This window comes from Tachyglossus aculeatus, chromosome 19 (assembly GCF_015852505.1).
Source record: "Tachyglossus aculeatus isolate mTacAcu1 chromosome 19, mTacAcu1.pri, whole genome shotgun sequence".
Taxonomy (NCBI): domain Eukaryota; kingdom Metazoa; phylum Chordata; class Mammalia; order Monotremata; family Tachyglossidae; genus Tachyglossus; species Tachyglossus aculeatus.
This window is the reverse complement of record NC_052084.1, coordinates 6,231,551-6,254,513: the sequence shown is the minus strand read 5'-3', so window position 1 is coordinate 6,254,513 and position 22,963 is coordinate 6,231,551. Positions and strand designations below refer to the sequence as shown.

Genomic DNA, 22,963 nt, shown 5'->3' with positions numbered 1-22,963 from the left:
AGAAGCCATAAAGGCCCCACATTCTCCCTACTTAGGCTGAGCTGAAGAGTCCCCTTTCCCCAGCCCTGCTGCTACTGGAGCATTTGCCGTGAGCTTTCACGCACTTGAGTAAGCACTCCATAAATACCATTGATTGATTGTGCACTGTGCTCCAATCAATTAATGATATTTATGGAGTGCTTACTGTGTGCAGAGCACTGTACCAAGTGGTTGGGAGAGTACAGAGCTGGTAGACGCGATCTCTGCCCCTAAGAGCTTACCGTGTAAAGGGGCTCCAGGGGAAAAGATTTTGCCCGTGCCAAGCAGGAAGAAGACAGGAGAAATGGTTTGACAACAAGACACTCAACTAGTAAAGTCAACGCTTTTAATTGGGAAGTTTGGAAATGTAAAAATCTAATCGACCGCACCAAGATATTCACAGCAGAAACAGAAGAATCAAACCCAAAAACAGAGTTTCTACACTAGACCTCTTTAAAAACAGAAAAGGTCACGGAGTACATGTCTTCTTTCCCTATCTGAACAGCGACACACAGGATTGGGTCTTGGAAAACAACCACATTAATGAGCAGTCAACAAGATACAGGTAAATGTATTTTAATTGATTAAATATATTATTCCAAGATACTTTTGAAATCGCACTTGTACTGTACTAATTAATCCACAGCCGAAGGCAATAGAAAAAGTTGGAAACCAAGAAGGCTGACGTGAACCCTTGCCAGGAATTGCTGCCATTCTAAGCGTCACACACCGCTCCCGAGAACAATGCTACTTGGAGAGAAAGAAGTCAGCTGAACACGTGTAATGACAAAAATCAGTAACCGAGGCCTGGGAGAAATATATATTAGTGCCTGCTTTTTTAGTTTTATTTTACAGTTTAAATAGTCTCTCTCGTTTAAAAAAAGCAAGGTACTGCCCAACTCCGTGGTTATCTTTCTATATGCTATATACACGAGAGCAGAGGGCCTTTCAAGTGTAACAGCACTGAGGCGAGTCGGGGCTGGGTTTCTGATGCCGATTCAAGACCCCCCGCGGAAGGTCTGCTTAGCACAGACCTGAAGCTGATCAGTGAGAAGAAAGGGAGAAAAACCAGCAGGCACGGAAAACCAAACGGTGGGCGCTGGCTAACGGAAGAGGTCCCAGGCGGAGAGAAGCAGGGCACGGCTCAGTAGATGGATTATGGCTAGGGTTGCCCCCGCCTGCCTCACCCCACCCTGGGACCCCCACCAGGATCTCAGGTTGGCAGCTGTGATTCCTGAACCCCATCCTGCTCCACCCTCAGCTGAGACAGGTCCCCACAGGGAGCCGGGCAGGAATCCTCCCTCTACCTGACCCCTCTCCGGCCATATATACAGAATTCCAAAGTTTGACCCGAGGAAAGAGCCGTCATTTCCTTAATATTAGTGCAACACTAGACTCTACGAGTTGTAACGATACCAAAACTGTTTTAGCTATTTCGATGCCCTAGGTGCCCACTGGAGTCCACAAAATAGAGAGCAAGACTGAAAAGTTGTGCAGAAAACTCAGTTGTGAGCAGTAGCCCCTACTCCCACCCCCACTTTCCTATGGTCAGTCTGGATCCCGACAACAGAGGGGCAGAATTAACAGCTGCTTGAAGGGGTGGAGGGGGGAGAAGAAGGGGACCGTGTAACATACAGAACCAGAGTGCTTGGTGCCTCTGCTTTGCAGCCAGCTTACACACAAACTTAAAGGCAGCAAGACCCTCTGGCCCCTACCCTAGATGCCTGCCTCGATCCAAGACAAGCAAAAACCAGCTGTCTTCCTGATTCCGGCTCTCTTACAAGACAGCACAGAGACAATTTGCTACTTAAACTGCATTGTGAGGGGCTATTTTTAATTGTGAGAAAATTTGACCTTCCACCCATCCGCAGATTTTCAAAGACAATTTCACTGCTGACCCTCTCAGAGCACCGTGGAAGGCGGGGGAGGAAGGGGGGGCTTGGAGGGAGGGCTTTACTCAGCGCTCAGGCCACTTAAGCCTGGACACCAATGACTGTTAACTCTCTAAGTGCCAGGTGAGGCTGGGTGACCCCCCGGGGCCCTGGGGAGAGCCTGATGCACCAAACACAGAATAAGGGAAAAAACGGACTCCAATGCTCTGTAAGGGTAGTAGGGATTTCCCAAACTAGCGATGGCTCCTGCACAGCCCCAGCCCCCACCGCCTCTGTAACTACACACCTTTATCTAGTGTAATAGACTCTGTAGTACACTGTTTTTGACCTCCACAAAGAGTACGAGTTGTCAAATTTAAGGAGATAGACTCCTCTCCCTGGGTATTGGTGGCTGCCCGCATACACCTCTTCGTGACAGTCTCGTCGGTACACAGGCACAATTTCGTCTAGCTGAGGCTTGTTGGCGTTCTTTTTGGCTTTTTCTTCGCTGCTGGTATTTTCTGAGGAGAGGAACAAAAGAGACCAGTGAGTGAGCAGCAATTAAGATGCTCAAGTAACTCGTTTCACTTACTACAGTGAGAGATTTCGGCCACCTGGGCGGAAGAGGGGAGATGGATCTGTGCTTGTAAGGCCGTGACCCAAGTCAACTTGTAATTCCAGATCTGTTGATTATTCAAAAATTCAGTTTCTGTTCCATTTGGGAGGAGGTGGGATCAGTCTAGGCTGCCAGCTGTGGACACATAGCCATCCGGAGCTCACACCAGCAGTGGGCCTTGGGAGGAGTCTCGGGGAGCAGGACTCCCAGAGCTGGCCAGCTCCAGGAAGAGGAGAGGAGCGCCGGGACCTCACCCTGCTGCCGCCGATCCAGGATCCCATATTGTTCCACAGGGGAAGTGAGGGGGCAGGGAGGAAGAAACCCTCCCGCCCCGCCCCCCCACCTTTCCAGGGAGTCAACCTAGCTAGTTACCAATCTAATCTAAAATTCCTCTCTGGAGGAGGGCAGCACTTCCCCCGCCCACGTGAACTAACCCTAGGATCACTTCACTACACCCCCACGTCACGCCCAGGCAAGCCGCGGCCACACTATTGGGGGGTGAGGGGAGGGCGACAAGTTCACATCCGAGAACAAAAACAGCTTTACCTTCCTCTTCGTCCTCGTCGTCGCTGGATTCGCTGACGTGCACACTGACTGCAGTGTTGGGGGAGTCTGTCCATTCAAAATATACCCCAAAACCAATGTCATAATTGTCTGTAGCAAACTCCCAGAAGAGGTAAGATCCCTCTTCGTGCGTCGGCACGCGGACGGTGACCACTTCTCCTCGACCCACCGTTATCACCGAGTCTGCGTCCTGCCGGATCTTCTCTTTAAAGTCTTTGATCTGGGGTCGCGTCCACATGGACGGAGCAGCGATTACCGGCACGGGCTCTAGAAGAGACGGGGCCTGGGTCAGGGGAGGGGCTGGAGGTCATGCAACACAACCTGAGGACCTTCTCTGCTGGCAATCACTAGGTAACCACGTGCAGCCACACTCGATTTGCATTCACCTTAGTGCGGGAGCTTTTTTCCTACCAGCTCTGACTCACTTCTAGAAAGTCTGGGGTTACCGGAGGGATACGTTAGGGTCAAGGCAGTATCTACGGACAGAGGGCCTGTCTTCAGCACACACACTGCTGGAAATCACAGCGATTTGGGAAACCAGTAGCCGGTAAGCAGGGGGTGGGAGGTGGAGAAGATATTACCCTAAACTGAGAAGGTCTGAGAGCCTGCAGGAAAACCCTAGTTACTAAGCAACTTGTGGGTATGGTAATAATCAAGAGGACTTTGCATTTAGTCATGGAGGAGGATAGTAAAGCTTCCTTTCATTTGAAAATCTTGGTTAGGCTGCAGAAGGGGAGTAAATCAGAGGATGCCATATCTTTTCCAGTCCTGTTTTCTCTGAATTCTGATACAGAAAGCAATTAAGATATTCCCTAAAACAAATGCATCACTGACTGCAGTCTAAACACCTCGGAGATGCATCACACCAACTTCTCTGCTTTTACACCCTGTCCCATGGTCTCTCTCTTCCATTCATCTTCCTTTATGCCAAGGCCCCGCAGGAGGACACAAGCTGCCAAACATCCAAATTCAGACTTGTTCCACATCCCCAGCTAGGTCAGTGTGCTCACTTTTGGGCCTCTAAAATCCACCCCCAGGCCTTCTCCCCGCCATCACCACACACACATACACACTCTCTCTCTTTCTCACTCTACCTTTCGGTCCATTCTCGAGCACTTCTTCGGCAACTTCTGGTTCCGGTTCCTTTTCCAAGCTGTCATTGTGTGCGGTGGCCTGTCCGTTGATGGAGGGCAGATCACCTGGCCCAGGGGCAGCCCCCTTTGGGACAGGAGCCAGGGTGGCTCCAGAGGCTGCTGCTACCTCCTGCTGCTGCTTCTGGAGTGCCGCCTACAATTCAAGAGAAACCTACGTGAAGTAAAAACACACTGAATACCACAAAGGGTGTTAGCCCATTCCCCCTTCACCAGCTGGGGCCAAGTAGTTGTGCTACTTGACGCTTGAAGTACCTACTGGTGGGTTTTACATTACAAGACTACGGGATTGGGAGGCAGGAGGCCGAGCGCCTAACCCCAGCTCAGCCACGGGCCTGATCTGGGACCTGAACCAAGTTTCTTCATCTTCAAAAAGGGATAAGACAGCTCCTTGTCTTTTCTCTTAGACTCGGAGCCCCCATGCAATGGGGTCTGTGTCTTGAATCAATCAATCAGTGGTGCTTATTGAGCGCTTATTATGTGCAGAGCAATGTACTAAGCGCTTGGGAGAGTACAGGACAACAGAATTAGCAGACATGCCCTACCCATAGCAAGCCTCCAGTCTTAGAGTATCTACCCCACAACTAAGCACAGTGCATGGCATCAAGTAACCTTTTAAAAGAAATGCCCATCGTTACTATTAAGCCAGCAGCAGCAATCAGGAAGTTCTCAATCTTGTTGGAACAGGTATACTGAGCACTATTGGGGAATAAAAATTCCTAATGGTTTTTTAAGCACTCACATCACGTAGGGGCCATTTTTCCAAACACCTGCCAATTTTAATAATCCCCTGGTTAAATTTACCGGTGAGGGCTGCATCGTGGAGAAAAAGCTGGAAGCACGAAAGGAGAAAGAGCAGAGCTTTTGTTTTCCCATAATGCAGCTAAATCAAAGCTTTTTTGTGACCTTCCACAGGAAATCACTAAGGCCAGCAAATAAAGTGCTCCCTGACTTTAGAAAACATTTGTCGTTACTCTTCAGAGGCAAAAGCTTGGAAACAGCAGAAGACGTCTGTCTAAATCACAAAGGAAGTCGGCGGATGTTTGGGCTTTTTTGGGTTTTTTTGGCCCTGGAGAGCAAGCAGCAAGCAGATAGACAATGGAGTTCGGACTTTTGAATTCAATTCCAAGAGCTGTATTTTGGCAGGACTAGATGATGGTAGCTTTCACGGAAACCAGGGCCTGCAAGCTGAGTCACTGGACAAGGCCGAAGAAAGAGAAGTCCAGTCGCTCTTCTCATTCAAGAAAAACTATAAAGCGGGAAGAGAGGGATGCAGCAGGTGCCAAAAGAAAACCGATCGACATTATTTTCATGCTTCTCAGAACTGCTTTTTATACATGTTTTTTAAAAAAAGGCACCACACAAAAAGAACCCTTTCAGAATTATGAACTTTGGTATTTTCTCTGAGTTCTTTGGGTCTTTCTCTTTCATGGGCAGCATACATCTGCCACTCTTTTAGCTTTTTAGATGTCAAAGAAACTACAATACAGGTGTTAGCGCGCGCACGCGCGTGTGTGTGTGTGTGTGTGTGTGTGTGTGTATTCAGACAATAAAAAGCGTTTTGGGGGCAGAGTGCTTTGAGGAATGCAATACAATTTACTTTGTATTGAACTCTATTGCTTAGTAGAAATCCTGACTCAAATACACCCTAGGGAGAGAGGGTTGGCTAAATCTGCCTTTGCCAAAACAGTACCAAAGACCAAGAAATCTCCTGGAATCATCTAGACTCACCTTCAACCCACTTACGGGCAGGACTTCTCTGGGCAGAAAAGTCCAGACCCTCACCCCTCAACCTGCTACTTTTGGACCTTACCAAGTGTGAGGAACAACTTATGGTTCGCCCTGTTGGCCCTCTGCGAGATTTGAAGGCCCTCGAGGTAGGCCCGCCTCAGCTTTTGGTTCTGAAACCGAGTCCTGACTCTTTCTGCTCCTCCCCGATGATGTGACTTGTCAGTTTTTGTTTCTTCTATAGCTGTGCAGGGCATGGGGGGTGGGGGTGGGGGGTAGCGCCCCAGAAGTTTACGCACAGAGAAAGCTGCGCTTCCAGCATCGTTTCCAACGCCCTTCCCACCGAAGCTCGGCATCACAGGGGGTGTCTGCACCGCTACCCCAACTCAGGCCAGCGCAATAGTGGCCTGCGTGAAAAGATGCCAAAAAAACTAACCCCCACCACCATGGCCGGGAGGTTTGGGGAAAACAAAAACCTCCCCCTATATCCGCCTTCTGGGACTGTCCACTGTACCTGCTGCTGGGCAAGCTGGACTTGGTAGAGCTGCTGCATGTACTGCTGATAGTGCTGCTCCTGCAGCTGACGGATGAGAATCTGCTGCTGCTCATAATTCCCTGGATACTGCTGGGCTGCATACTGCTGGAACTGCACTGCAGTCTGGGAGTTTAGGGCTGCCATGATCTGTTGCCTAGAGCAAGCCGGAAATACACCAGGCTGAGTACAAAGCACGGTGCTCTCTCTTTTCATTCCTAAAACCCTTTAAAGGTTCAAAGCGAGTCACGCAAATTGGTCCCTGCCCAGGGCCTAGAAGAAGTCAGACTACAGGGGTAGTGGCAGTAGCAGCAGTAGAGGTACTGGACTAGATTTTGCAGAGTGCTGGCTGTGTGTCAAGCACTGTATCAAGCCCTGGGAAAAAAAAAACCCACCCAGATTAGAATTACCCAGTCCCCTCCTTCTCTTTTTGGCTCCGTTTTCAGGGGAATCTGGCTGTTTGGGGGATAAAAGTTAATGCCTGGCCGATGCTTGCTCCCAGCAGAGTCACAGGGAAAGCGTTGAGGGAATGGCCGTGTCCAGGAAATAACACAGGGAGCCATTCAAAAGTAAAGGTTTTGCTCCCTCGCCGCCCCCTGCCCCCGTCAGAGATTTTTGACCTCTAGGACCGTTCTTAGAGGAGTCCCCTGAAAATGTTCCCTGTGGGGGACTTGGTTTCCAAATATTTCTTTTGGCAGGAATATGAAAGCACCTCCACCTCCTAGGAAAGGAGCCAGGCCAGCTGGCCGGGCACCGGGTTGCTTCCCAACAGAGAGCGGGATGGCTGGTTTCTCTCGGGGCCTTTAAGCTGCTGTAACTCAGGGAGGCAGCTGGCTTTGAGTCTCCATGGCTGAACTCTGCTGGGAATAAAGATGTGGGCAGCCCAGGGCGCAGAACCTCCTCAACAGGGCTGCAGGCCAGGAGTGAAAGAACGGCACAGAAACCCCTTGGTGGGGGTGGGTGGGGGGGGTGGAGAGGGGCGCACAGTGCCATGTCCCCACGCCCCTCCACTCTGAGGGTCATAGGTGGGCAGCAGAGACGCTGCACTCGGCCTGCATTTCCTTTACCTCTGAGCTCAAGGCTAACAGAATTATTCCACAATGAGAAACCAAAGTCCCCCCGGCATTCCTGGTTTTAAAACGCAGGCTCCTCGGTGACCTTACTTCTGCTGCTCTAACCGGAACCTTTCCTCTTCTATCCGCCGCCTCTCCTCCTCTTCCCGCCGCTGCCTCTCCTCCTCCTCCCGCCTCCGTTTCTCTTCTTCCTTTTGCAGACGTTCTCGCTCTTCCTCTTCCTGACGCCTTCGTTCCTCCTCCTCCTTCCTGCAGATAGAGAGGGTGCCAGAGTTAAAAGGAAAACTGCTTAAAAAAAGCATTTCCGAGACGAAGCCTCCCAACCTGGACATCACCTGGGAGTTTAATAGACCAACTCTGAAATTAAAAGCTTCCGACTAGAAAATGAATTTTGTCACCACATTAAGTGCTCGGTATGCAATGGACCAAAAGCCAATACAGATTTTATGAAGAGAAGTCCAAGCTTTACTGAATACTTTTTTTTCCTGAAGTAAATTCTTAGTACCATAGTACGACTGCTGTCAAACCCATTAAAACCATGTGAGAGCATGTGCAGTTGACATTTCAACAAACTTGAGAAGTAAAAAAACAATTTAGGCCCCACACAGGAAAACCCCAAAGTCTCCCAAACCCCAGTCACCGGCAGACAGCAAGAATGACCAAACAGGATTTAGACTGTGTGCCCCATATGGGACAGAGCCTGTGTCTGACCTGATTACCTTGTATCTGGAACAGTGCTTGATACAGAATTTAACAGTGCTTGATGAAGAATAAGTACTTAAATACAACTGAAATAATAATAGAAATAATAATGAAATTAACCCGAGCCTTTTAGAGGTTTTGGTTGGCTAGAGGACCCAAGCTAAACCTGCAGGAATGCTTCTCCCAACTAAATCTAGTAGTGAAATTGCTCAAAGTGTCAAAAAATGAAAAAGGTTGCCACCTCCAAAGATATTTGAAGCAGCGTGGCCTAGTGGATAGAGCATGGGCTTGGGAGTTAGAAAGACCTGGGTTCTAATCCTGGCTCTGCCACTTGTCTGAGTGACCTTGGCTAAGTCACTCAACTTCTCTGTGCTTCGGTTCCCTCACTTATAAAAAATGGGGTCAAGACTGTGAGCCCAATATGGGACAGGAACTGTGTCCAACCTGATACCCTCAGCTCATCTTGTATCTACCCCTGCACACACACCCAAAAAGAGAGAGACATGGTCAATAGTTGTCACCCCTCACAGTTAAAGCAGCAATTATCGCCCCCTCCAAACTCCAAAGTGTTTGCATAAATACGGGAGCGTAAATAGTTGCAACCAAAAATGGGAACATGGGTAACCACCACAGAGATGCGTTCCCTGCCCTCAGGGAGCTAACTCTCTAACAGGATTTAGGAAAACAAGACGCTCAGCTTAAAGCAGGAACTGTCTGCTTAAAGCAGGAACAAGTCTGTGGAGGTGAAGGAACACTGTGCCCTCCATAAAGGCATTTTACCTCTTTTTTTCTTGCTCTTCCTTCTCTATTTTATGAGATGTAACATAAGTGGAGAAGAGATGGCAGCATCTGTTCAGCAGCTTGACAAACTCGGTCATGGCATCCTCTTTAGCCAGGTTTCCAAGTGCTGCCCATTCTTTCCTAGAATGGATAGACAAAAGCAGATGGAGATCCACCTTAGTGGCATGTCTACTAATGTTAAGCGGACTTTAGAGCTTGACTTCAAGTCCAGTCAGGACAAGAGAGAGGGAGTGGTATTATATAATAGGTAACAGTCTTGTGCCACAAATAGGCTTCGATTTTGAAACTTCCAACATCTATTTACTGAAATGGGTACCACATTCCTTTGGTCATTGGTGAATGATTATCAAATCAAAAAATATTCCACCTCCAGCAAGCAACCATAGGGACTTAATTCCCTAACCCAGCACTGTTTTTCATTAGAAAAAATGCTAATGAAACTCAAGGCTGACAAGCGGCGGCCAGTTTTAATACCTCCTATCTTATTTTTGTGCTTTTACTGGCTTAGAATCAATTACTTTCAATTGAGAGGCTGGGACTTGATGCATCATCACCCTAATCGTTGATATTGGTTAGGAATATCAGCCATAGTTGATGAAGTGAAAATCATTTAAAATAATGGCACATTCATTTAGGAGGAGCCAAATGATGCAGAATTTGACTCATTTTAATAACCAGCAGCTCAAATGTGCTCTTTGAAATTTTTGTCCAGAAACATCTCCAAAGCCCATGATGGACATACCCTGAAGGCTCCCTAAACCACTTTGGAAATGTTTCTGCAGTCCTAATTCTATGCTATTGAACTACAAATCTAATTTATACTCCTAGCAATTGTATCTTGTACTCCTCTCGTTGCCTTTACATTTTCCCATTTTCCAAAGAGCAAAGTTTCATTACCTCCTGTCATTCCCCAGGACATCAAAGAATCCAACTTCAGGACATGTGTCTGGATTATAGGGGCCCAAAAGAACTTGCTTGTGCAGTGCCACGAGTTTGAGTTTTTCCTCATAGGTTGGATGGAATGCCTTGCCATCTTTTTCTGCAAGAAAACACCCAGCGAACAATTTAGAATACAGCCCACCCTGATGATAAGCACCACTTTCTGCACCCCAGTGCATACAGCCTGAACGTGAACAAGTCCTGGCAGGAAACACTTGATTCTGTAAAAAATGTCAATACGATTTCTAGCTCAAAGGTACAGTACTACAAGTGGTTCTGAAATGGCCTGGAACTCCCTCCCACCTTCAAAGCCCTGTTAAAGTCACAACTCCTCCAACAGGCCTTCCTTTACTAGGCCCTCACTTTTCTTATTCGCCCTCCCTTCTGTGTTACTTATGCACTTGGATCTGAACCCCACAGTGCTTATGAATGAACATATTCTATTGGTAATTTACTTTGATATGTCTTCCCCCTCTAAACTGCGAGCTCCTTGTGGGCAGGAAATGCACCTATCAGTTCTACTGAATTGTTATCTCCCCAGTGCCTGGTATGGTGCTTGGCTCACAGTGAATATGTGGAAAAAGACAGGTTATGAGCTGACACTGTAACTGTTGCATGTTTGACTGGGCTGCTAAGCTTCCTGCTCTGACACTCTTTAGCACTGAGTAACCAAATATTTGGGGTGGAAGCCAACTAGGAAGCAGTTCAGTGAAAGATGAATGATCAGGTTCATTTTCAAACATCGTTCTCTTAGTTCACACTATAAAGGAGGCTTTCTGAATCTGTCACGTTTTCATGTCCCACCCGAACAGAACCTACAATGAAGGTTAGGGTCAGTGCGTGCACATACACATCTCAAAGCAGCTCAGTAGGAGCCCAAAATCATATGGAGAAATTCAAATGTAACGTAGGTGGTACAGCATTCTGAGGAATACCAATTGCGCTTTGGAAGATCAGGCCATTAAAAATAAAAAAAGAATTCCTTAAACCAGAGGTTGCTGTTTAGAAGATTCAGGCCCAAATCAAGGTCCACCCTCAGAAAACAAGCAAAATACTCATGTCTGGGGGAATAAATCCAGGGAAACAATAGGATATAAAACAGCCAAACCTAATGGAAACCCAGATCTCCTTTCTGTGCTTGATCCCAGGGTAATTTCCTGGGCCACTAGATAAATAAATGGGTAATGAGGAACTAGGATTGGGAGGGTCTGAATTATCTGCTGGCTTGTAAAAGGCAGAGAGCCCATTATAGCACGTTGGTGACTGAGGCATCTTTCAGACCCTTGAAAATGGCATTATTAGGTCCCCTCCCAGACTCAAGGACTGCTCCAAGCTCCAGATTCTGGATCAGTGAAACCCACTTCTCTAGAGGAGTTTAGAGTCCACCTGAAGCCTGGCCACTGGCTATAGACAACAGGAGATAGCAGAGGGGGCAAAAATATGACACTTCAAAAACGGCCGGAAACTTAACAGCTTCCCAATTACATAAATTTGAGGTTGTAATGAAAGGTTTATGGAAATCCAACCTCCAAACAAGTCCATCCTGAAATCACCAATATGCCCACCTCAAGTCACAACAGCCAGCAATTGCTGACAGCACCTCTCGGGGCATGACTGAACACATGGCTGAAAGGGTCCCCATACCCTGGAGATGTGGCAGAAACCCCACTGAGATGCAAATGTCAAGAAGCAGATGACCTGGTGACATTCACCTCCCTCTCTCCCTTCCACCAAACTAGAAATAATAATAATAATAATAATAATAATAACAATAATAATGTTGGTATTTGTTAAGCGCTTACTATGTGCAAAGCACTGTTCTAAGCGCTGGGGTAGATACAAGGTAATCAGGTTGTCCCACATGGGGCTCACAGTCTTCATCCCCATTTTACAGATGAGGGAACTGAGGCCCAGAGAAGTGAAGTAACTTGCCCAAAGTCACACAGCTGACAAGTGGCGGAGCCGGGATTTGAGCCCACGACCTCTGACTCCAAAGCCCATGCTCTTTTCCACTGAGCCACGCTGCTTCTCTATGTGCCCTGGAGCTGGGCTGGAAGGGTAACAGAACAGTGCTCAGCGCTTAGAACAGTGCTTTGCACATAGTAAGCGCTTAACAAATACCATTATTATTATTATCAGCCTTGAGAAGGGGGAGATAATCGGAGCACTGTCAAACACCAATCAGGAAGGGCTGTGGCTGTAGGACTTTGAACCGCAAGAAGTTCTGCTCTTCCAGTCACAGTCCCCTGCTGCCTTTTGATTAAATTTTTGGATTTATCCCTATCCTCATCTCTTATGTTGTTCTTGTGTTACTAATGTTTCCTTTCCCCGCTTACGCTTAGATTTTGAGCTCCACGCATATTCTTTCCCAGAACTTAGTACAGCATTCCGCACAAGGTAAGTGCTTAGTAAACCATGATAAAGATGACAACTATTACCAAACTTAAGAGGATCTTTCTAAAAATCCCGTAACTCTGTGGGGCTTTTGAGGGTGAAATGAGGTCCCCCACTGGGGGTGGAGGGGAGGTGTCAACTTGATTCACAGAACTTTCCTTTCCTCATTCCTATAAAAAAATACACATGTGCATTCAACACTGCACAAACAAGAGCTACAAAACCAAGGCCGCAAAGAGGCTGCTGTGATCCCACAGTCTTATCTCCAAATGTGGACAGAAAGGAAGGGGCAAAGTATACACCCCGTCCCCTAGAGACAGACAGACAGACAGACAGACAGACAGACAGACAGACAGACACACACACACACACACACACACACACACAGAGTCACTACTATCAGGTAAATGACCATCTTTCTTGGCTGAATCATAAAGCCAGGGGAATACCTGCCACCAACTTCACAGAAACAATGTGAAGATTTAATGGCTCCCTACAGATTTTGTGTTTCAGAACTCAGGTACAAGGCTACCCTGTGTGGATGACGATCTAGATTATGTTACAGTGAAGGTTTAGTTGGCTCAAACCCTTGATTTCTCTTTAAGTTAGTTTGCGGTGCCCCAACACTTTAGAGACTCACATTCACAAGTAGACAGAAGTTGGTTCAAGGAATTTCAAAGTTAATAAGTGAGCTTTTCTGCAGATCTGAGCTTCTGAAAAGTTGGAAGACTACCCCATTTCCTTTCTGTCCTAGATATCATTGTCATGAACAAATAAGATTAGAGATGTGACCAGAACAGTGGAGTCTCCAGTCAGGATGGACAGATGAAGCGCTCAGTCCTGAGTCTTCAGGCCTAGGGAGTCTGCGCAGAAGTATCAAGCAAAGGAAACACACAGGGTTCTGGACCATCCTCCGGAGATTTGCAGGCAGGAAGAAGGAAACCAGCTCCAGGGGTTGGAAACTCCTTTTTAAAATCTGACTTTAAGTAATCATTAGTACCTACTGGATTAAACAGTTACTTAAAATGCTACTCCAAATAATTTGTGAACTTGATTCCACTCTAAACTACTTATAAATAAAATAAAAATATTTTAGACAACTTCTAGGACATTCCTGGCCAATGTGCCTACAAAACAATTAAAGCAGACTCCTATGAAGAGCTATGACATGCCAATATATTGTGCCCCATTTATCTTTGTCCTGGCCTTTAACATTACTGGGCCTGGACTTCGGGGCAAGGAAAAGGCTGAATTAAAATCAGCCCCGACTGTAATGGCCTAATGCTTAAACTTCATAGTTACTCTAACTGCACAATTAAAATGCTACCTAGTATCCTCTAAGGAGATCCAGTCTCCAGAATCATCCAGAATCTTCACTCACAGGCTTTAAATTTCTATTTGCAATTTCAGAAGGGACAGCACTAAACACCACTGTTGTTTTTTGGATAGAAACAGTGGGCTTCAGTAAAATGGTCTATATGGATTCCCTCCTCAGCATTTCCCCCAGGATTCTCTAAGAAGCACATGTTTTTCCCTGGGGCTGTGACAGACAGGATCTATTAGTCAGAAGGCAGTGTAAACTGCCTGGATTTTACTTATCACCCGATTTGTCAGCTGGAACTTTGTATGCCAATACATTTTTTGTTTAAGGGTGTGGCAGGTAGTAGGTGGCTACTGAAGGGACCCTTTCCTCTAGGTCTGAAAGACAAGAATCAGTTCAGAGGAGGATGGATGACCTCTAATTTAATTCCCCATTCGCTGCACAAAGATTACTCACAAGTCACCCCCTCAAACTGTGTAGCCCCGCACTGACTCTTAACTGCTGTTTACCATAATTCAAGAGCTTAGCATTTTCCCCCTACTAATCTTTTTGCCGTAAGCGCCCGTTTTCACAAAAGCAAGGCAGCTGCAGGATGGTCTGCTTCATACTAAAAAAAATGTATGTGCTGCCCATTCAGAATGACATTCTAAACCGCCACAACTTTTCAGATCTTCATTTACAGATGAAAGTTTACTTTTTAGAAGTTTTTTTAAAAAAAACAAACAAAAAACCCACAAGAGCCACCTTAAGCATATCATTAAGTTTATGCTGCTGGATGATTCAAGAAAGAAGGCTGGTTATAAGCAGTGGGAATAGATGGGGAATAAAGTGCAGAGAGGTTAACTTTTAATCTGGGTATTTAATCTTAGACAAAAACATTTAGGCCATTTTGGAAGAAGGCTTCTTTGACCTAAATAAATGTGCTAACAAGGACAAAGTTGGAAAATTTGCCTATCCAGAAGCCAGGGTTTGTTTCCTGGCAACTCTAGAGCCCTACACTAACATCTCCAAAAGCTGGCCGATTACCTTGTACCTGCTCCCAAAGCCTGGCCGATTACCTTGTATCTGCCCCTAAAGCTTAGCGCACTGCTGGGCCCCTTGCAAGAACTGAATAAATGTCATTTTGGTTAGTTATCTTGGTTGCAGCTGTTGCATGCTAGACTGAAGCTCATTGTGGGCAAGGAACGTATCTGCCATCTTGGTTGTATTGTACTCTCCTAAGCGCTTAGTACAGTGCTCTGCGCACAGTAATACCTCAATAAATAACACTGATTGAATCAGACCTAATAATAACAGTAATAGTAGTTTTAAGCACCCATAGGGTGGAATGACCTCAGCTAAGCACTTGGGAACTACAAGATTCTCTACCCACAATGATATTACCCTCTATCAGGGAAGACAGACAAAATATTTACAGAGTGGTCAAAAAAATTGAATGTACAATTGAGTAAACATATACACAAGTGTTAGAGGTTGGGTATAAACATTTAAGTCCTAGGCACAGGTGATGACATAAAACGTGGGATGCTGAGAATTCCTCATTAGGGAAGGCTTGTTGGAGGCGATAGCTTGCGCGCGTTCTCTCTCTCTCCCCCGAGCCCTCCATCATGCAGTTAGTTTGGATAACCTGGAACTTGCTCACATTGCTGCTCATCTCCAGTGTTGCTGGCTCAAGCACTTAGCTTTCTGGGGTCTTCTTCATGTTCCTCCAGTCTATCCTAAGTTCTTGCAGTTCCTAGTTAATGTCATCCTTCCTACCAAAGAGTCAATTTCTCTCATGAAAAAAAGCTATGGCACTAATTGTTCAACCTTTATGACGCTGTCTACATTTCTTTTTTGGGGGGTGGCATTTCCACAGACTTCTGCCACTTCCACAGACTAGGGCCTGGAAGTAAATTAGTCTTCTCAGAAATGGCCAGTCTTTCACCAAAGGAAAAGGGGATCCAGCTTGGCAGTGTTTTTACAGATATGCTTCAAAGTAAACCAACCCTTAACCAAATCAGCCACCAATGAAGTTCAAACGGTGAAATCTATTTCACCATAGGGCATGTAACTGGGGGGCGGGAGGAAAGGGGGTAGAAAGCTGAAGGAGAAATTCCAATAAATACCCAAGGAAGGCTGAAACCCATTGATTTCTCCTTTCACAGATGACTTTCCTTCTAGGTTACCCTCCTGTTTGATTCAGTAGTGTATTACCTTCAAATCCACCAATAAGGTTTCTGAAATCATAGTTAGATTAATTGCAGCCACCTGACTCACAACTGGGCATACTTGAAATGAAGCAGTCCATCCCCTCTGGGAATGATGGAGTAAGAAACACTTGCCCGGCGCACAACTCTGAGCCACACACACACACACACACACACAAAAATACAGCAGGTTGTTAGGTCTTTTCTGGAGAGTGTAATCAATCAATAGAAATACAACCGTTTACAGGGTCCTGCCTGCATTTTCAAAGCACTTCCAATTTTATGATTATGACTGAAAAAAACCTTGCAAACTAAAACTTGATCGCAAACCCTAAAAATAAAGTCCTACTCCAGAAAGCTCAATCACATTTCCTTAAGATTTCTTGAAAGAAAAATGTGCCTGTGGGGAGCTCTGCCAAAGACCACCACTAGCTCCCTGGCCCTGCAGCTCCTGAGGGAGGTTGCTGAAGATGGTTATATTGTACTCTCTCACACACTTAGTACAGTGTTCTCCACACAGTAAGCACTCAATAAATACTGATTAACAGTTGGGTGATGGATAGCTCAGAACAGGGATTCTTGACCAGTGAGTGGTCCAGAAAAGCTTCCTGTGGCCTTGGGAGCTCCCCTCTCACTCGACCCTGGCTCTGCATTCATCTGCGTGAAGATTGGCATCAACAATAGTTCCGGAGGGAGAAAAGTTTTAAGGTGATATTCTTTAAGGAGGCATGGACATTCTGCTTGAATACTGCCTGGGAATGAGAATCCAACAGACAGACTCCTTTTACGTGCGAATCACCCTCGAGTATATTTGTAACCCTGACAGCTGGTTGAACTCCTTGGACCAGCCCTTGGAAAAGTCCTGCAGAAGGGATTCCCAAACGCTTAGTACAGTGGTCTGTACACAGTAAGCACTCAATAAATACAACTGATTGACTGAGACCACTGGTTTAGAGGGATGGCAGGAGAGAGGCAGAGGGCAGTGAGAGTTCTTCCGGGGCCCTCAGTCAATACTCTAAGTCTCAGCATGAACATTCTGTTGAAGCAAACTTGCTGAAATTATTTTCTAAAAAGCTGTCAGACCAATCACCTGGTAATGGTTTTCTTAAACATTTCTTTGAACTATGGCACCATTCAGAACAAAAAGAAAGAAGACTGAACAACAGGGGAACTGAGCAGTAGGCTACAGTAATATAATCTGAGGTTCCAGACCCGCTCAGAATGATACATTTTTGTAAGTGCAATGCTATTTTGGCATCATATATAAAACAGAATGTCCATTGTCAACTAACATTGAGGAAAGCCAGGAAAAATTTTCCAACTCCACCTAGGATTCTAGAAGTAACAGTGGAGAAGAACATTATATACTTTCTTAATAATAATGGTAGTATTTGTTAAGCGCTTACTATGTGCAAAGCACTGTTCTAAGCTCTGGGGGGGATACAAGCTGATCAGGTTGTCCCACTTGGGGCTCACAGTCTTTATCCCCATTTTACAGATGAGGTAACTGGGGCACAGAGAAGTTAAGTGGTTTGCCCAAAGTCATACAGCTGACAGGTGGCGGAGCCGTGATTCAAACCTATGATCATGTTTTTTCTAACATCCTTAACTTTCCCCAGTAATCAATCAGTTGCATTTATTGAATATTCACTGTGTGCAGAGCACTGAACTAGGCATTTGGGAAAGTTCAGTATAATAGAGTCGGTAAACACATACTCTGCCCACAGTGAGCTTATAGTGAGTGGGCTGTGGTCCTATATGGTGAGGACTGTGATCTCCTTATGGGCAGGGAACACGTCTACCAACTTGACTACTTTAATGTTCTCTCCCAAGTGTCCAGTATGGTGTTTGGCACACAGTAAGTGCTCAAATACCACTGACTGATGATTGAAGTTCCAAGACTGGGGAAGAGCATGGGGGAGGCAGTGGATGTGGCAGGGTTGAGAGTGAGCTACCACTAGAAGGTTGGTTTGGGAGGAGTGAAGACAGTGGATGAAGACAGCAGGTAAGTAAGGTGAGGAGTAGTCAGTCCCTCAGGTGCCGGCAGAGACCGTAGAATGCTTTAGGCCTTATTTTCCTCTCTCACTGTTTTAAGGCACCAGGTACCTTTTCTGTGTAGATCTGTACAATGGCGATCAATCTTGGCAAAATGCTAGGGGAAGTTTACCTTGCATTTTTGTTTTGGAAAGATGAATCAATGCACATCTGGACACATTAAGCACTAATAAATACAACTGAATGAATGAATGAACAAAGCTGAAGAGGAAGAAGCAAGAGTTCATCCATTCATTCAATCAATCGTATCTATTGAGCGCTTACTGTGTGCAGAGCACTGTACTAAGCACTTGGGAAGTACAAACTGTCAACATATAGAGACGGTCCCTACGCAACAACTGGCTCACAGTCTAGAAGGGGAAGACAGACATCAGAACAAAACAAGTAGACAGGCATCAAAACCATCAGAATAAATACAATTATAACTATATACCCATCATGAATAAAAGAGTAATAAATACATACAAATTGAGTAATAAATATGTACAAATATATAAGTGCTGGAGTGAAGGGGGTAGGGCAGAGGGAGGGGGAATAGGGAGGGGAGGAGGAGGAGAGGGAAAAGGGGGGCTCAGTCTGGGAAGGCCTCCTGGAGGAGGTGAGCTCTCAGTAGGGCTTTGAAGGGAGGAAGAGAGCAAGTTTGGCAGATGTGCGGAGGGAGGGCATTCCAGGCCAGAGGGAGGATGTGGGTCAGGGGTTGACGGCGGGGCAGGTGAGAACAAGGCAGTTGGTTTATCCTATTTTCCTCTCTATTAAAATTGATGTTTCTTCTCACCAATTTGGTCCCTTCCTTTTAGTTCTTAATTAGGCATCTCCCACCCAAATGGCCTCTTCACCGCTAACTGATGTGATGATCCAGGCACCGGAGTAGCTTTGTAACTGCTCCTCTGCTGTTTCTCAGAAATACTGTGGCTTGAGCCCTAGCTGGCTTGTCCAAGAAGCTTAAATGACCCCTGAATACCAAGTATCGACAAGATGATTTCTTTCCCTTACACAAAGATATGCCAAAAAAACAGGAGTTTTCTTTTATTCAAGAGACAAACCTAGACAGTGACCATATAAGACTTTATCCTTAAACGCTTATCTTATTAAATGACACTGATTCCTGAAGGGAATAATTTAGACTTGCCAATCTATTTACCCTAACCTTGACATGTCTGAGAAGGCTGGGAATTCACAGTTGTGAGTTCCAGAGTTTGGATGAGACATGAATGGTATTCCAAGACTCCCAGGCCTTTACACAAATAGTAATGGCATGTCATCATTACCGGCCTATTCCAGATTCAAAACTAGTGACCTAAAGGTCAAGTGATTCAAAGCCCATTAGCCACTACCAATCCCCCCCCCACCCCCACCAGCTGCAGCTTTCCAGTGCCCAGAGGGCTGAACTGGAATGTGCTGCATTAGAACAAACACTTCGAAACTAAAATCTCTCTATACCAGGTACTATCAGTTTCTAGAGTCATAAAACTGCTAAATAAATTAGCCAAACTGGGATTGTTAAATCGGGCCATTTAACTTGTGTTACAGTTCCATAAGGTGTACTCACTGGGCACACCCTCTTGGACCTCGGCTTTAAGCGCCCGTAAAAGGATGTAAACCCGGCAGCTACAGGCCGGTTTATTTTAAATTTGTTTTAAAGATTTTTAAAAATTGGAGAAGGATCATGAAAAGAGTACAGGCTAGGGAATCAGAGGTCATGGGTTCTAATATCACCTCTGCCACTTTTCAGCTGTGTGACTTTGGGCAAGTCGCTTAAATTCTCTGTGCCTCGGCTACCTCATCTTTAAAATGGGGATTAAGACTGTGAGCCCCATGTGGGGCAACCTGATTACCTTGTATCCACCCCAGCGCTTAGAACTGTGCTTGGCACATAGTAAGCACTTAACAAATACTATTATTAATAAATTTCCACCACGCTGCCTCTATGGCCGCCTCCCGCCACTCCCCAGCTTCTCTCCCCTGTCAGATAATCATTTGATGGGGAAAGTTTGACCAATTCAACAGTTCGACCTTCCCCAGGGGGCGGGTAAGCTAAACGCTGTGCTTGCAAGAGGTGGTGTGTGTGTGTCCCTTTTAAACTGTAAACCCGGTCTGGGCTGGGATTACCTCTCTTTACTGCCTAATTGTACTGTCCAAGCGCCTGGTGCAGTGTTGTGCACACAGTAAGCACTCAATAAATACGACTAAATGAACGAGATGAGGTAGAGCACTGCGGTCCGGGGCTGGAAGCGCCGGGAGAGCTGCGGGTCTTCCGGAGAGAAGCAGCGTGGTTCAGTGGAAAGAGCCCGGGCTTGGGGTCATGGGTTCTAATCCCGTCTCTGCCACTTGTCAGCTTTGGGAATTTGGGCAGGTCACTTCACTTCTCTAGGCCTCAGTTCCCTCAGCTGTAAAACGGGGATTAAGACTGTAAGTCCCATGTGGGACAACCTGATTATCTTGTATCCCCCTCCAAAGCGCCTCAGTTTCCTCTGCCGTAAAATGGGGATTAAGACTGTGAGTCCCATGTGGGACAACCTGATTACCTTGTATCCCCCCCCCCCCCCCGCCCCCGCAAAGCGCTTGGAGCATTCAATCGTATTTATTGAGCGCTGTGTGCAGAACACTGTAGTAAGTGCTTGAACAGTGCTTGGCACATAGTAAGCGCTTAACAAATGCCATTATTAATATTATTATTCCGGAGCCGGGGGCTTCCCCGAGTCAATCAATCAATCGTATTTACTGAGCGCTTACTGTGTGCAGAGCACTGTACTAAGCGCTTGGGAAATCCAAGTTGGCAACATCTAGAGACAGTCCCTACCCAACAGTGGGCTCACAGTCTAAAAGGGGGAGACAGAGAACAAAACCAAACATACTAACAAAATAAAATAAATAGAATAGATCAATCAATCAGTCGTATTTATTGAGCGCTTACTGTGTGCAGAGCACTGTACTAAGCGCTTAGGAAGTACAAGTTGGCAACATCTAGAGACAGTCCCTACCCAACAGTGGGCTCACAGTCTAAAAGGGGGAGACAGAGAACGAAACCAAACATACTAACAAAGTAAAATAAATAGAATAGATAGGTACAAGTAAAATAGAGTAATAAATATGTACAAACGTATATACAGGTGCTGTGGGGAGGGGAAGGAGGTAAGGCGGGGGGGATGGAGAGGGGGACGGGGGGGAGAGGAAGGAAGGGGCTCGGTCAGGGAAGGCCTCCTGGAGGAGGTGAGCTCTCAGTAGGGCCTTGAAGGGAGGAAGAGAGCGAGCTTGGCGGATGGGCAGAGGGATTGGGGGCATTCCAGGCCCGGGGGATGACATGGGCCGGGGGTCGATGGCGGGACAGGCGAGAACGAGGCCTAACGGTGAGGAGATTAGCGGTGGCAGAGGAGCGGAGGGGGGCGGGGCTGGGCTGGAGAAGGACAGAAGGGAGGGGAGGTAGGAGGGGGCCAGGGGATGGACACCCTGGAAGCCCAGGGTGAGGAGTTTCTGCCTGATGCGCAGGTTGATTGGTAGCCACTGGAATAGATAGGTGCAAGTAAAATAAACAGAGCAATAAATATGTACAAACATATATACAGGTGCTGTGGGGAAGGGAAGGAGGTAAGGCGGGGGGGGGGGTGGAGAGGGGGAGGAGGGGTCCGGCCTCCTTGGCGATGGACAGGAGGAGTAGGGTGTGCCCGAAGCGGCAAAGGGCGGCTCGGGGTGAGGCGGGCGGAGGCCGGGGCCTCGCTTACCCTTAAAGAAGCGTAGCGCCAGCCCGTACAGCTCCTCCAGCCCGAAGCCGAAGCGCCGCTCCAGCCGCTGCGCCTCAGCCGCCTCAGTCTCCTCAGCCGTCTCCTCAGCCTCCTCCTCCCGCGGGGGCGGCGGGGGCGGCGACGGGGACGGCTGCCGCTGGGGTTCGGGTCGGTCCCCGGCCCCGGCCCCGGCCCCGGCCCCGGCCCGCTCCTCCGAGTCGGGGCTCAGCGTGAGGCCGTCGATGGACACCTCGAGCCGCTCGGCCCTCAGCACGGCCGCCATCTCCGCCTGCGGCTCCTCGGCTGGGCACGGCGGGCGGCGGCGGCCACGTACCTACTTCCGGCCGCCCTCGGACCAACTTCCGGCACGGACGGGGTGGGGGCGGGGCTTCGGGCGCGCGCGGGGGGGCGGGGCTTCAGGGGCGCGCGCGCATGCGCGCCCCGCCCCCTCCCAGCCCTCGCGCTTCACGTCTCTGCCTCACGCACGTGCCCCGTTCCCTTTTAATAATAATAATAAAAAAAATAATAATTGGCATTTATTAAGCGCTTACTATGTGCAAAGCACCGTTCTAGTCGCCGGGGAGGTTACAAGGTGATCGGGTTGTCCCGCGGGGGGCTCACAGTCGTCATCCCCATTTTACGGATGAGGTAGCTGAGGCCCAGAGAAGTGAAGTGACTTGCCCAAAGTCACCCAGCTGACAATTGGCGGAGCCGGGGTTTGAACCCACGACCTCTGACTCCAAAGCCCCGGGCTCTTCTCCACTGAGCCACGCCGCTTCTCATTCCCGTTCCGTTTTAATAATAATAATCATAATGATGGCATTTATTAAGCGCTTACTATGTGCCAAGCACTGTTCTAAGCGCCGGGGAGGCTACAAGGTGATCAGGTTGTCCCACGTGGGGCTCACAGTCTTAGTCCCCATTTTCCAGATGAGGTCACTGAGGCGCAGAGAAGTGAAGTGACTTGACCCAAGTCACACAGCTGACAACTGGCGGAGCCGGGATTTGAACCCATGACCTCTGACTCCAAAGCCCGGGCTCTTACCACTGAGCCACGCTGCGTTTTCATCCCAAAAATAACTGCGGTCTTTGTTAAGCGCTTACTATGTGCCAGGCACTCTACTGAGCGCCGGGGTGGGTATGAGCAAATTGGTTTGGACACGGTCCCTGCCCTACGTGGGGGGTGGGGGGGTGTCACAGTCTCCCCCCCGCCCTACCTCCTTCCCCTCCCCACAGCACTTGCATATATTTCCCCTCTCCACAGCACTTGCATGTATTTGTACAGATTTA

General features: G+C 47.4%; 1 protein-coding gene across 1 annotated transcript; it reads right to left on the bottom strand.

Annotated features, from left to right (window-relative positions):
- Nucleotides 1–350: 350 nt before the first annotated feature.
- ACBD3 (acyl-CoA binding domain containing 3) lies at nt 351–21,968 on the bottom strand. The gene is made up of 8 exons (XM_038761188.1): nt 21,674–21,968; nt 9,954–10,095; nt 9,036–9,176; nt 7,644–7,802; nt 6,463–6,637; nt 4,164–4,356; nt 3,052–3,336; nt 351–2,410 (listed from the first exon to the last, which is right to left on the bottom strand). Exons 1-8 carry the CDS (start codon nt 21,954–21,956, stop codon nt 2,199–2,201), a joined length of 1,590 nt encoding a protein of 529 aa, XP_038617116.1. The 5' UTR covers nt 21,957–21,968; the 3' UTR covers nt 351–2,198.
- Between the last annotated feature and the right edge of the window lie 995 nt (nt 21,969–22,963).

What these genes read in the sequence shown, in the direction of transcription:
- ACBD3 (XM_038761188.1), bottom strand. Translation starts at nt 21,956, where the DNA reads ATGGCGGCCGTGCTGAGGGCCGAGCGGCTCGAGGTGTCCATCGACGGC. An exon ending in GCTCGAGAATGGACCGAAAG is followed by an intron (nt 3,337 to 4,163) that starts GTAGAGTGAGAA and finishes CGTCTCTTCTAG; the next exon opens with AGCCCGTGCCGGTAATCGCT. An exon ending in CGACGAGGACGAAGAGGAAG is followed by an intron (nt 2,411 to 3,051) that starts GTAAAGCTGTTT and finishes TCCTCTCCTCAG; the next exon opens with AAAATACCAGCAGCGAAGAA.